We start from the raw sequence: 14,395 nt of genomic DNA, 5'->3' as shown, positions 1-14,395 counted from the left end.
CTCTACCTGACTCTCATCGGAAGACATGCACACAACCGATCCCCGGGCTTCCCGCGAGGAGAGCTAAAGGGCCGCTCAAGCGGGGCTGTGTACCGGGAGTCCTGGGCTGGACACTGAGCCGCTTCCCGCTCCGCACGGCACGGCACGGCACGGAGGCATGGCGCGCTCCTGATCCCGGCAGGACGCCCGGAGAGCTCGGCCGTTCTTCCCTCCGTCACATCTCGGATCTCCTTCGGTACTGAGAGGCCTGACCATGTCTGCGAGAGACAAGGGGATCCCGACCAAAGACAGCGTCAGCCTGCTACCCTGTTTCTATTTTGTAGAGGTGGGTTCACTCTGCATGCCCCCCACCCCCCATCCAAACAGCATCAGGTCTGATCCATCACTAAGATCCAGAGACGTGGGCTTCCTATGACGATCTCCCGATGCTCTGTTATTATGTAGGTCACACAGACTACTGTCGCAAATAAAACGCAAACCCAGCACAGACGCGTGCATTTGGTCGTTCTCCTCCACTACAATGCCACTTAGATCACATCATGGATCTAACAGCTGGATACTGGAGCCACCTGCACTACAACAGGCGTGCACGTGCATGTGTTAGGCTACATGTTGCTACTGTAGGTTATTCATCTGTCATTACACATGTCCCCAAACTTGCTGTCCCCACAGTACACGGCTGCTGTGGATCAACATATTGTATACATGCAGACATAGGTAAGGACATTTGTCTCTAAATGTGTGAGACATTTGCTTTATTAACTTTTCCAACAGATCATTACAAGTCCTTGAGATCATTGCATAATGGTTACAATCCAGTGCTGGAAAAAGCATCAACACATGAGTTGACACACAATCAGTACGTAAGTTGAATAAGTGTATATGGATAGTATGTGCAGCACAAATGTAATATGAGTTTGTGGTGACAGGATAGTGATGTGGACGAGGGACTCCAGTCAGCCAGACTCTAATGATGATTATGTTCATGTTTAAATGGCATGTCAGGTTTAAAGGTTCAGTGGAAACTAATGGGAATGGGCCCATGGTTTCAAACGTGTAGGTGCAGATGGCATGCAGCGTGTGGGCACTGTCACTTGTTCCCCTGCTGTGCCTTTCCTGCACGCTCCAATTCACCGCTGGCCTGTGGCTCTCCAACCACACTGGCATCATCATCATATATTATGGAGCTGCCTCTGATACTGCATGATGGATGCTGCTGGGATGTCTGCACTAGGCCCATGGATTCCTCTAGCAGCGCCAACTCAGATAGGGGATTCCTTCGATTTGGTTTCGGGTGTTACAATTAATGTGCCTGAACAAGAAAGTTCAGCCTTGAGCTTTTCAAATCGCCACAGCGCCTGTTCACTGAAGGATTCCAAAAAAAAACTAGGCCAATGCTGAAAGTTAATTCTAGTCAGTGAACTCAGTGAAATACAGCACTTGTGCATATAATTAGGCCCACTCAGGCTGATTCCCAGAGTGTGTGTGTAGATGTGTGTGTGCATGCGTGAGCTGGTGGCCCGTTAAGCTCAATCCCAGCCCACTCTCCTGTCAGCCGGGACTGGATCGTCCCACACTCGATGTGGAGAGGAGATCAGGGCGTGCCTCAAACGTACCAATCAGGATGCACGGCTCTTCCCCTGCTGTATGAGTTCTCAATGCTGACAGCTATAGAGTCCTGGAGCAGATCTAACACCGCACCATTATGTACCGCCGGCTTAAAAAAGACCTTGCGTTGAAGAAATGGTTCTGGTTTAATTAACTCTAACTGCCCAACGTTGGTTGAATTCAGCCATTCATATTTGAGAGGTTGGGCCCTTTTATATTAGTAAGCGTAAAGTTGGTTTGATCAAAGAATCTCTTTAACTAAAGATAGCTCTTTACATGCTGCGCCGTTGCTATGAAACACTACACACTTCCTGTCTCACAAATGGGCGTGGCCTTGTTTGAAAGTGTAGTGAGTGTCATGTGGATAGATCAAACGTTTGCATAATGGATTCATATTTTTTACTTTTGCTAATATTAGATAAACAGCTAAAAGACATATTTAACTTATTGAAAATTAGTTTTATTAATGGAATGGTGCTGAATGGAAAGGGAGAACGGGACGTTGAGTTTAGGAGAAGAAGAACGGGACGTTGAGTTTAGGAGAAGAAGAACGGGACGTTGAGTTTAGGAGAAGAAGAACAGGTCAGTTGGGTTTAGGGTTAGGGGGTTAGGGGGTTAGGGTTAGTGTTAGAGTTAGATCCCATTATCAACTTTTAAAGGGACAGCACATACAGACACGATATATGCGATTGGAGACGTGGAGTAGAGCATGCAGAACACTGCCCAGCGCTGCTGGCCGCTCCGCGTTAGTTTGGACTGAGTGGTGAAGTGCAGCGATGCTCCTGTGAAGCCTCGGGCTGCTTTTCCTCCAAAGAGGAACAAATGGAAGCATGAGGACGGCTGAACAACTGTTATCTAAAAAGTAGGGAAAACAACAGATGAAACCTAAGTAGAATGGTAGGGGGGGGGGGGGCACGGCAATTAGCCGAGATAAAGGACAGAGCGTAAGGCGCATCTGAGGAAAAGGCCTGTTTACTCTCGGAGCTCTTGTGCTGATTGTGTCATAACTTACTTGGGGGGGGGGGGGGCTGTAGCCTAAAGTGCAAATGCACCAAAGACAATGCACATCGTTACACATCTCCTTTTCATCCATTGCAATAACATCACTCCCTTTAAAGCCAGTTCAGATATAAACACATGATATCTGCACCCTAGATGACCCAGAACCGAGCCGGTGTCACACCGTAATGCATTCATGTTACATCACGCTGATCTATACACTCCTCTTCCCCCCCGCCGATCATGCATGGCCACAACGTGTTCAGCAGTACCCTTTGAAGTCAAGTTTCTGATGAGTCACAGATTTCAGTGTAACACCTGTCAGCCTGTTATTAGAAAGTTGAGATTTGGAATCAAACAGGAACTAGAAATACCAGACCCAGACCGGAACAGAGTGCAGAAGCAGAGTTCCTTCATTGCTCTCCAGAAACGGGATGTTAACCCCAACCTTATCATTTTAGAACATCGGCCTGGGAGGTAACGTGTCTCTCATGGTATTCTGATCACCGTCCCAAATGAAAGAAGCAGTAAAGGTTAACACATTGAACATTTCAAATTAATCCTCATGTTGTCCTCATGTTGTCCTCATGTTGTCCTCATGTTGTCCTCATGTTGTCCTCATGTTGTCCTCATGTTGCCCTCATGTTGTCCTCATGTTGTCCTCATGTTGTCCTCATGTTATCCTCATGTTGCCCTCATGTTGCCCTCATGTTATCCTCATGTTGCCCTCATGTTGCCCTCATGTTGTCCTCATGTTGTCCTCATGTTTCCCTCATGTTGTCCTCATGATGTTAAGTTAAAAACTTTGATGAAAAGCTTCAACAAAAGTCTTGATTTTCAAGCGTTAAACCTTATTATCGTGGTCTTTCTGCCCCGTGTGGGCTGATGCGCTCATCTGTTGACCTTCCTACAGTTGCTTAATAAAAGATAGCTTTTCACACAGAAGCGTTGCCTACATGCGGGTTCAGTCACAGCTCTATTGGACCCGGGCCGGGCTCTGACAGAGAAATTTGGCCCGATACGGACTCTAGTGCAAAGGTGATGGGGGCAGGAAGGACCAGAGACAGACTGCCTTACATTAGAGATGTCAACGACGACGATCTCTGTCACAGATCGCGTTGTAGACATTTCAAACCAAGTGAGAAAGACAGCAGATGAGATTTACTGGGCACAGAAGCTGTTGTCCCACTGTTCCATTGTCATTCCCAAAAGCTCCATGTCCTTTGGGTCAGGGCAATATGATGATATTTTGGTGGATGACAGATTATCAAATCTCCGGCCTCTTTTCAAGACAACTCTGTGCATGTACTGGCAGTGTGTTGCTGCTGTGGTTCATGCACCTTAGGAACCAAGTTTGCCAACAGCCCCAGGCCTGTCACACACTGTAATGGTAAGGGTCCATATTGAAAACAGTAAGAGTCAATATCCCGGACAGCTAACGTCAGCTAACGTCTGTGGCATCAGCACAACGACTGCAGGTGCAACAGCTGGATAAGTCATGTAGGATGGATTCCAATAGGCAGTTCCACATTGGATTTGGTTCCCTGTCGGGGAAATAGCTGGATTGATTTAGCTCCAGAGTTAATAAATCTGTTTATCTCCCCTCACTCCTTTTTTATTAGCAAAGAGCATTGAAAAACATAAAGGATGGAGCATTTTGTATTAGTCAGTTAGAATGACTTAACATCAGCAGTGGCAAACCAGCTCTAGCTTCTTAACATACATTCTGTAAAGATGTGAAAACCTTCCATCCATCTCATCCTCTAATATGGGGTTGCGGGGGCAGCACCTCCAGTACGGGACCCCAGACTTCCCTTTCCCGAGCCACATCAACCAGCTCCGAATGGGGGATCCCGAGGCGTTCCCAGGCCAGGTTGGAGATATGATCTCTCCACCTAGTCCTGGGTCTTCCCCGAGGCCTCCTCCCAGCAGGATATGCCTGGACCTCCACCCTGGGTGTAAAATGACAAGACACATTAGATTACTTTGATTACTTTGACAGTCAGTTAAAACGGAAACAGAACATATTTTTTAATAAATTACTTTAAAGTAGATTTTCTTCGGGACTAATATAAGTATCGGATCAGTGCATAAACTCTAGTACTTGCCAATTCCAGCAATTTAGGTGGTATCGGAGGCTTTTTGGATACTGGTATTGGTATTGGAACATCTCTACAGGAGACCGGTAGTGAGATAGAACAATATACGACAAAGAAAGAGCGCCTTTGCATGTGAGAGAAACAGAGGGAATGAAGGCGAGACAAAGAGAATGAGACACAGAGAGGAGAGAGTAAGCGGATGCAGGGCAATGGACATCTCTGCTAAGCTGAACTCTCCCAGAGGAGCTCTGGCTTTCAGAGAAATAGGAGCATAAAGAGTATTGAGACATTCTGCTCTGTTATTTATCACTCTATTTCTCCATTCTGACTGTAATGTTAGCTCTGTGAGTGTCAAGTCTTTTGAAACTGAATGCAGAAAGGGATTTGATGCATCTGCCCGAAATAATGGACTGGATTTTACTCAATGACCAAACTCTTCTTTTTTCTTTTTTTTTTACCTCCAGTGTTTTTTTAATCTCCATTAAAAGAACTAATCTCTGTTTAAACTAAAAAAAACAAATGTCATATCTCATCTCATAGACTATCTGTCCAATCTGAGGACTATGGTTACCTGGTCCTCAGGTCTCTGCAGGGTAAATCCAGACAGCTAGCTAGACTATCTGTCCAATCTGAGGACTATGGTTACCTGGTCCTCAGATCTCTGCAGGGTAAATCCAGACAGCTAGTTAGACTATCTGTCCAATCTGAGGACTATGGTTACCTGGTCCTCAGATCTTTCCTTCAGAGACTCCATCAGGATTAGAGTGGACAACAGCCCCGGGGACAGAGCCACAGTTAGCTCCCAGCCAGGGACCACAACATCCTGAACACTTCGACGCTAACGTCAACTGCTTGGTCCTGGTCGGACTGACCCAAAACTAAGAAGTTAATCCAAAATCCCGCCCTTAGAGACTCTATCAGCTGATATCAGGATTTCTTGAGCCAGTCAGATTTCCAACCTACCAAGTTTCCCAGAGCAGTCAAAACAAAAAACATTTTTTTTAAATTGAGTGCCAGCTTCCCTATATTTCCTATTATTTTATCCAAAATCTCCATGTGAGTTCACTTCTTTTTACTGTTTACTGAAGGATTTGAATCGTTACCAGTCGACTAACGGTTGGCCATGACCGCCAGCCAAAACCCACTGGAACCTTTTTTCCATTTAACACATGTATTATTCAAGCTGCCGGTCTCTTCTGTAGTCACTGAGGGCTCGCCAGGAACACATGAGAGCCGGGGGAGACATTGTTGTCAGGAAAACCCTCAGAGGAATGTTGTGGCGAAAGGCCAACCATTATTCAAATGTAATCACCCAAAGAAGTAAGTGAACAAAGCAGAAAATTAAATCTAAATTCTAGCTGTATCATTAAATGACACAATGCCCAAATAAAAGCAACAGATTGCAATAATAACCCCTAGAGGAGCAATTATGAAGCTTATCCAAAAGGCTTAAATTAAGAGATACAAATGAAAAGTTTGTCCTAAAGGTAGAGGAAAATTCATGCGGTCATTAAAACGGTATGAGTGAAGTATAGTAAAGTAATTCAAAGTATGAATGTGCCCACCCAATTTCATGGCACTATAATCTTTAGAATTGGGAATATTTTCTGTGCAAGTAGTAATATGCAAGTAGTAATATTAGCTTAGGTGGCACAAGGGGACACTCGCATTTTAATAAAATAAAGGTCCACATAAGAATTTTACATTGAGTCTGGAATGCTGCTTGAAAACACACCAACTGTATGAAGTCAAAAGGTTGTCCAACATCTGAGGAAGTGATTCTGTGTTGATCCGTGAAGCGCCCATGGAATGAAGTTCTGTTGGTTTAGAGCTCGACTACAGGAACATGAACTCCGATTCATCTATGTTATTCCAACCTTCCTCTTCTTTGCAAACATTGACACCATCGTGGTGGTAGTTTGTCTACAGTAGTCTACATCAACGGCATTTGATTTATGTGATTGTTCTGGAGGTTCAGCCGGATGTCCCTCATTTTCAGCTGGATATCCATCCCCTGACTCTGTCTCTGTGTTGGGGTTCTAACCTCTGGTGGATTTCTGAGTGCTACGGTTACCTGGTCCTCAGATCTCTGCAGGGTAAATCCAGACTGCTAGCTAGACTATCTGTCCAATCTGAGGACTATGGCTACCTGGTCCTCAGATCTCTGCAGGGTAAATCCAGACAGCTAGCTAGACTCTCTGTCCAATCTGAGGACTATGGTTACCTGGTCCTCAGATCTCTGCAGGGTAAATCCAGACAGCTAGCTAGACTATCTGTCCAGTCTGAGGACTATGGTTACCTGGTCCTCAGATCTCTGCAGGGTAAATCCAGACAGCTAGCTAGACTATCTGTCCAATCTGAGGACTATGGTTACCTGGTCCTCAGATCTCTGCAGGGTAAATCCAGACAGCTAGCTAGACTATCTGTCCAATCTGAGGACTATGGTTACCTGGTCCTCAGATCTCTGCAGGGTAAATCCAGACAGCTAGCTAGACTATCTGTCCAATCTGAGTTTTCTGTTGACGACTAAAACTACTTCTGAACGTACACATGTTCTACCAAAACCAATTCCTTCCTGAGGATTTAGCAGAGGCACCATGGTTCTGTCCGGAGCTTAGCCGCCCCCCCAAGACGATTGTGAAGCGCATGTTTTTTTCCCCATCCAGAAATGCTGTGTGGACTAGCCAGACCCTCCTCTGCAGGAAGGCGTCCCTGCTCTACATACACGTGTACTGTTAACTATATGAGCACGTTCTATGGCATTAGCAACACAGCAAAAGAAAATATATCACTGCATAAAAGTTGACATAAATACAGTGAGACAATACATAATTGTTAACCATCAGATGTTATATAACTCAGACCGGGGAAATGATCCCTTTAACTGGATCAGTGGGAGGAAGTAACTTCATCCGTCAGGATTTAGCCAAAATATACTGTAACACAGGATCTGGGCGGGATTTGTTTGTAGTGTGTGTTCTTTTTCTCTTATTTTTATGGATATTTATTTCTTTTGTTTTGGTAATCAGCATCAGTACTATGGCTTTTACATAGTACAGGAACCATTCACAATTCACACACATGCACACACTGTGGCAGAGGCTGCATTACAAGGTGCCACCTGCTCATCAGATGCACACTCACACACATTTCCACTCCGAAGGCACAGCAGTTGAACCTAGACCTAAAACCTTGCCCCACACAAGAGGAATGATTAGGAGGAGTCCTTCGGCCTGCAGAAACCTCTAGTTCTTGAGCTAAGATCAAAAGATCGAAATCATCCAATCCATGACGAATCTTGCTTCAGGGAGCATAAATATTCATAAGAAATCCACTACAATTTCTCCAGCAGCTGTCCATATCTTGCTCTGTACTAAAGGCCAACATCACATGCTGTAAGCCCTGCCACTATTAGGACAAGAAACCGCTTGTGCAACATGCATAATTAGCATAATTTATAATAATTCTGCATGATTCGTCCATTTTATGCCCATTTTTCTTTTTCTGTAGGAAATATTTACTGGTAGTTTAAGGTTGTTTACTGTGATCTGAACAGCACATTATGTGATAGATAGTGATTACACACTGGATAGTTTAGCCATTACATGACTTAACTCACCAAGAAAGGAAAGGAGTCATAAGCATGTGTAGAGACATTAAAGCGTGTTAAATATGGTTAATTGCTATTGGCCTCAGCACTTATAAATGTACAGGATGTGACATAAGATATTCTGCAGATATCTACTTGGAAGTCTGGAGGGTACAGTATTCCTCCTGGAGCTGCTTCATCTGAAGAGCATGAGCAGTGCGAGTGCTGACATCACTGACCTATATTTCTCATCTCCACACGCTCCGATGCTCTACGAGAGATGTGGGAGGCTGACGGTGAGCCAGGAAAACAGACCTGAGAGAGGGGGAGGGGGAGTGGGGGTTGGGGCATTATGGAATTCAGTGGGGGGCTGCATGAGCTGGATGAACATGGATCAAACAAGCACAATGATGTGTTCTGCTTCCAGGTTACTTTTACAGCATTACTGAGTATCAGATCTTTCAAAATGGAAATCTTCTACACTGGCAGCTCTTTGTATGGAGCTCAGCAAGCACAAGTCTTAAAATTATACTTTTTTTATTGTTTTTATTTATTCTTGTTCAGTCTTTTCTTGCCAGCTGTGACTTCCAGGTTCTTACATGATAATGTGGGTAATGTAGTCCAATGTAATCACTATCAGTTGTCATGGCAAAACTTGATGGGATCAGCAGTTTGGTTTGTATTTTGCACTGATGTGTGCTGGTAGTTCTCCGTCGCTAAGAGGGACTAACGTCAATTGGATTCCAGAAAGACCATGAATGAGATCCCTGGAATCACACAGGAATAGCTCTACCAGATGATTTACACACAATCTACGTGGATCATAAACCAACCCTTTAAATGATTGTGGTCCTTCTTGTCTAGGATTTTTAGCAGTGAGTAGACACACAGCTCTACAGGGAGTAGAGCAGGGGACTCAGAACACATCCCTGGGGTGCTCCAGTGTTAAGGATGAGGGTGGAAGAGGTGTGTCAGTCCCCCACCTACACCACCTTAGGTTTGCCTGTCAGGAAGTCAAGAATCCACATGCACACTGAGGTGTTAAATTCCAGGACCTTGAGCTTTGTGATAGGCCCGGAGGGTTCTATAGTGTTAACTCTGATCTGCAGCCAATGAAAAGCAATCTAAGTTACCTTCCTTTCTTTTCCAGGTGAGATAGAGTAGTGTGGAGGATGTGTGCTATGGCGTCTTCCGTTTGTAGGGACACCATAATGGGTCCACGGTGCCTGGGTGATGAAGAGCAGATCTAATCCTTGGTGTTCCTGCTGCTTTCTTGGTTTTCCCATGCTTGAATTCTCTCCTGACGTCATGCTCAGAGAGGGTGATGGGTGTGAGAGGTGCACCAGTCTATAAACCTCTGCTTTAGCTGTTTTTCCTAGTCGGCTGCGGATGGCCTCAAGGCGGGTGCTAAATGTGTTAAGCTCACTTGCTACAGTGCGCACCACTCGAGGAGGAGGAGGTGGAGGTGGGCTGTGATCTGTCACACTTCTTAGACCTTGCCGCATGCTTTCTGGGTTGCCTCCCTGGAATTGTAGTTTCCCTTTCCTCACGTAGTCTCTTCTTGCCTCCTTTACTGCTCTTCCCACATAGCAGGCTGCTGTCCATGTTGTTTGAGACTGCAATGCTAACATGTAGGCTGCAGTTCGGTTTGTGTTTGTTTATGGCATCCAGGATGGTTCTGGTAATCCATGGTTTTTGTTTGTGGAAGGATTTAGCTTTAGACCCTGTTCACACGAGGACACTCGCGGGTTAAAACGTAAAAATATTTTAGCAGATGTGCCTTTCTTTTAGACAGCGACAGCGTTTTTGGAGAGAAATGAGAAAAAGGCGTTGAGGTAGTCTGTTGTGACGGAGTAGGACACAGAAATGATAGGCTCCCGTTATCTGACAGATGTCTATTGTCATGGCTCAATATTGAAAGGATTTTGACAATGTGCATGAGGTTGTTCCAGCTCAATGACCATATGTATGATGTATGATGTTTTCACCTTAACCTCATTCACTCTTTTGTTTCATAATCCTTGCATTCCATCTGTCTCCCCCCCCATCTTTTAAAATGTCCTAATTCCAGGAGGATGACACCTCTCCCTTTGTAAGGAAAGGAGGAGTGAAGGAATCAATGCCAGGATAGAAAGACATGAAAGCGAGTGTGTTAGTGAGTAGGAAGTCTGCAAACAGAGACCCTCTGTGTGTGTGTGTGTGTGTGTGTGCGTGTGCGTGTGTGTGTGTGTCTTGACTTGAAGAGATGCCCCTGTGTTGGGCTCCTAGGGGCCCTCCTCCATCATTTTGCTCTACTTAGTATTAGCTGAGCGAGCTGTGGGCCAGTGAATCAGGGTATTAAGCTGCATGGTGAAGTCCATGGTGCTCGAGGCCATATGCTACTGACTGCAGTCCTCTGTGGACACCTTCAATTACACATAAGCTTTCTGCCTACACACGCACCTCACTTCTCTGTGCCTGGGGGGTTGTTAGAAATGAGAATAACTCTGACAACAATAGAACTGCAGTGGAAGTGTATGAAATGAAGTGATCAGTATTGAAGTTTTCACTTTCTTCTTGCTCTTCAAGCAATTTCCGTTGCTCACATTTTCCCCAAGAGATATGTAGCATTATTACCCGGGTTTTATTGACCCTATATGCCTCACTTACTTAACGCAGCTGGGCCATTTCAGTCTCTCTACTCATATCATATGTTTTTTATTTCAGGGTATAAAACAACAACTCAGTTACAATACACAAATGGTAGAGCTTGTATGAGCAATTTATTTGAGTTAGCAGGAAATCCGACAACAGGTGGCGTTTACAGATGACACAGCTCTGCTCTGTGACAGGGCAGGCGGTCCACTAGCCACTAGGGGAATGACAGAGTGACGGGTCAGTGGTGAAATGGCGGCAGCCAGCCATTCAGCACGTCTAACACAGAGTTGATCCCTTGCTGTCTTCCATAGACCATTGAAGCACTTTGATTTTCCTGACTGACAGATTAACAACAGCTTTATTTTTCAACTTTATTTCATGGTTGGGATTAAACTGCTGTGCTATGATTGGTCTTTTATGATTTTAAGAGCTCAAGCTGGCTATAAGAAACTGTTTCTATATCTAATATCTGTTTCTCATTCCGTTTGTTGGCATGAGGAGAATTCTTACAGAAATATCCTCAGCTTAGCTCAGTGGGAGCACTTGATGTTGAAAAGGGCAATAAATTCCCCATGCCATCTTCCATCACCCTCAGCACCGTCCTCACCCCCCTCGGGCCATGAAAACTATTTTCATGGCCTTTTTCCTCATTATCAAATCAAATTAGCATGGTCTTTGAACCATAGGGTTATGGGACATTTGCAGCATTTACTGCCTGTTTTATTTATTCATTGGCAGGCTGTTAAAGCTCCTTCTACCTCAACTCCTTTACGATTTGTGGAGAAACTAGAGGGGGGGGGGGGCATGCAAGAATCAAATCCCCCCTCTCAAAATGAAATAGCACAACGTGGTGTCAACCCCCCTGGACATCCCACCCTGCCCTTACATTTGTTTCTTTCTGTCTTCTCTATCACTAGCTGCCGATCCTGGTGTCGTCTTTGGTCAGTCTGTACTTCCTGGAGTGGACGGATGTGTTCAAGCCGGTGAAGTCTGGCTTCAACTGCCATGACCGCAGCCTCAGCCTTCCCTACATCGACCCAAACCGCGAGGTCATCCCCCTGCTGATGCTGCTCAGCCTGGCCTTTGCCGGACCCGCCATTACGGTAAGGATCCAAAGCAAGAGTCAGCTCTTCTACACAGTAGAAGTACTCCCACATTAACAGTAATAAGTTACCTTTGCAGTTTTTATTACTTTGTTACTATTACGACACCTGAAGCCTCGGTTGTCTTTAAAATGAACTCCATAATAATCCCGTGGTACACAGAGGCCCACATGGAGTACAGTGGATCGGCCTGTACACACTGATGCTTACACACAAATACATACCAACACACAGTATGAAAAAGAGTTTGGCATGGATTCCTTCTAATGTTCCCTGTAGAACACACTTTCTATTGTCCTATATGGCAATAATGTTTGCCTGAAAACATAAAGACAAAGACCACGCAGGCAGGAAAGAATCATTTTCTTTACTCTATTGAATCCAGCCAGTACAGTGTTCTTCAGACACGTTTGATCTGCATTTGCGTCTCTCCTCTGAATCCGGAAATCATTCACCGCTGAGCTTCAAACTGCAGGGCATGTTCACGGTAAGCGGTTTTTTGTGGGAAAATCACTTGCTAAAACTCCATTTTGTGCTTAGCTTTAAATACTTTGCCTCCCAGCTGATTGTTCCTGACAGCTGAGAGTAACAGCACAGCCAGTATACTGACACTCAAAGGTGTGATATTTAAAAAAGCCAGAGAACTATAGTTAAATCCCACAAAAGTCTTATAAATGCAATAATGTAAGTCTTTAATATCATTTTGGTTGCCAAAAAGAATTTCTTGGTGCTTTGCTGCCTTAGCTTTGATTGATCGATCCCTCCTGCTGTGCAGAGCTTCCTCTCAGGCAGCCTCTTTACCGAAGTATTAAAGAAGTATTTCATGAGAGCATGCTTGTAACTGAAGGCAAAATAGATATCATGAGACATAATTTAGATTTTTAAAAAAGCACTGGAAAAGAGAGGGGGCAATCTTTAGTGGAAATTACACCCTTCAATATACACCAAAGGTCCTGAGCCAGAATCAAAAACCTAAAATCTAAAACTAAACCATAACCCGCCCAGTGTTTTGGCATTAATGTCCTCTTAAAATGAAATGCTGCGTTATTGACTTTAGAGGTTTGTGTTGTTCAATGGTGCAATCACTTCCCTCTGCCTCAAGAGAGCACTACGCCCAGAATGCAACTGAACACTGAACACATCTGTCCTTGCGTGCTGAACACCGTTCAAGCACTTTGACTGGCACTGGATGTTAATGCACCGCCGCCGCCCTCGAGGCTTATGGGAGAACGAGTTGGACATTAGTTAAAGTTATTCCAACTCCGTGTATTTGTTTTTTTAAACTGCTGAAATTAAAAATGTCTGAGTTGTCATTTTTACCGCGTTCAGTAAATGACAGGAGGACTGATATCTTGAGACAGATGTTCTTCTAAAACCTTTGCATTATTTGGCAATCCACAAGGCAGGCGACGTGTGATTGGCTGTTGAAATGTAGCCTTCGCAAACCCATTCACTTTGGTGGACAATGGATGGACCTCGGGTGGAGCCATCAAGTCACAATTAGAGAGAGAATGCAATTCAGATGTACTTTTTAAAAAAAGACTATTAGGAAGTACAAACAAAACTGAACAATGCTTCATTTTTTGGAACCATAATTTCAAAAGAATTTCCCAAGATATTTTGGGCATTGACGTCCGCAGGTCATTTGGTGCTGATTGTAGAGTGTTTTATTCCTTCTTCATTCTTTATTCTTCTTGTATTTTATCCTATTATTATTTCATGTAAATTGTATGTATGGAGTTGTATCCTAGTATTTTTATTTATATCTTTATTCTGTGCTGGGTGAGTGATTTTGCTGCTGGAACACTAGAATTTCCTATTTTATTGGGATCAATAATTATCTATCTATCTATCTATCTTTTGAATGATTTTCGTGATAAATAATCATCAATCATTTGGAGATAATTATTTAGTGTGCAGACATACAGTTTGACATATACTCAGCAAATAAAAGAAAAATTCTGTCACTTTCAACTGATTTTATATTCCCCTAAGTCAAAAAGTAGCCCTTAGTCTCTGGTGTGGCCAGCAGCTGCATTCAGCACTGCAGTGCATCTCCTCCTCATGTCCTGCACTGGCCACTTCCTGCAGAGGTGTTTGACATCCTGTACCTGTCCTGCAGGAGTGATACTCTGATGTACTGGTTCTGTGCAGGTGTACTGGTCCTGTGCAGGTGTACTGGTCCTGTGCAGGTGTACTGGTCCTGTGCAGATGTACTGGTCAAATGCATGTGTACTGGTCCTGTGCAGGTGTACTGGTCCTGTGCAGATGTACTGGTCCTATGCATGTGTACTGGTCCTGAGCAGGTGTACTGGTCCTGTGCATGTGTACTGGTCCTGTGCATGTGTACTGGTCCTGTG

At 44.4% G+C, this 14,395-nt stretch overlaps 1 protein-coding gene across 1 annotated transcript in view; it reads left to right on the top strand.

The window, feature by feature from the left end:
- Positions 1–14,395, top strand: part of LOC117938067 (phospholipid phosphatase-related protein type 4) — a 23,496-nt gene continuing 9,101 nt past the window's right edge. The window contains exons 1-2 of the mRNA XM_034862394.1: positions 1–325; positions 11,850–12,035. Coding sequence (XP_034718285.1) covers positions 254–325; positions 11,850–12,035 — 258 coding nt within the window. The 5' untranslated portion in view covers positions 1–253. The remainder of the gene's footprint in view (positions 326–11,849; positions 12,036–14,395) is intronic.

The sequence above is a fragment of the Etheostoma cragini genome, chromosome 22 (genome assembly GCF_013103735.1).
Source record: "Etheostoma cragini isolate CJK2018 chromosome 22, CSU_Ecrag_1.0, whole genome shotgun sequence".
In the NCBI taxonomy this organism is placed as follows: Eukaryota; Metazoa; Chordata; class Actinopteri; order Perciformes; family Percidae; genus Etheostoma; species Etheostoma cragini.
This window is presented reverse-complemented; position numbering and strand designations above follow the sequence as displayed.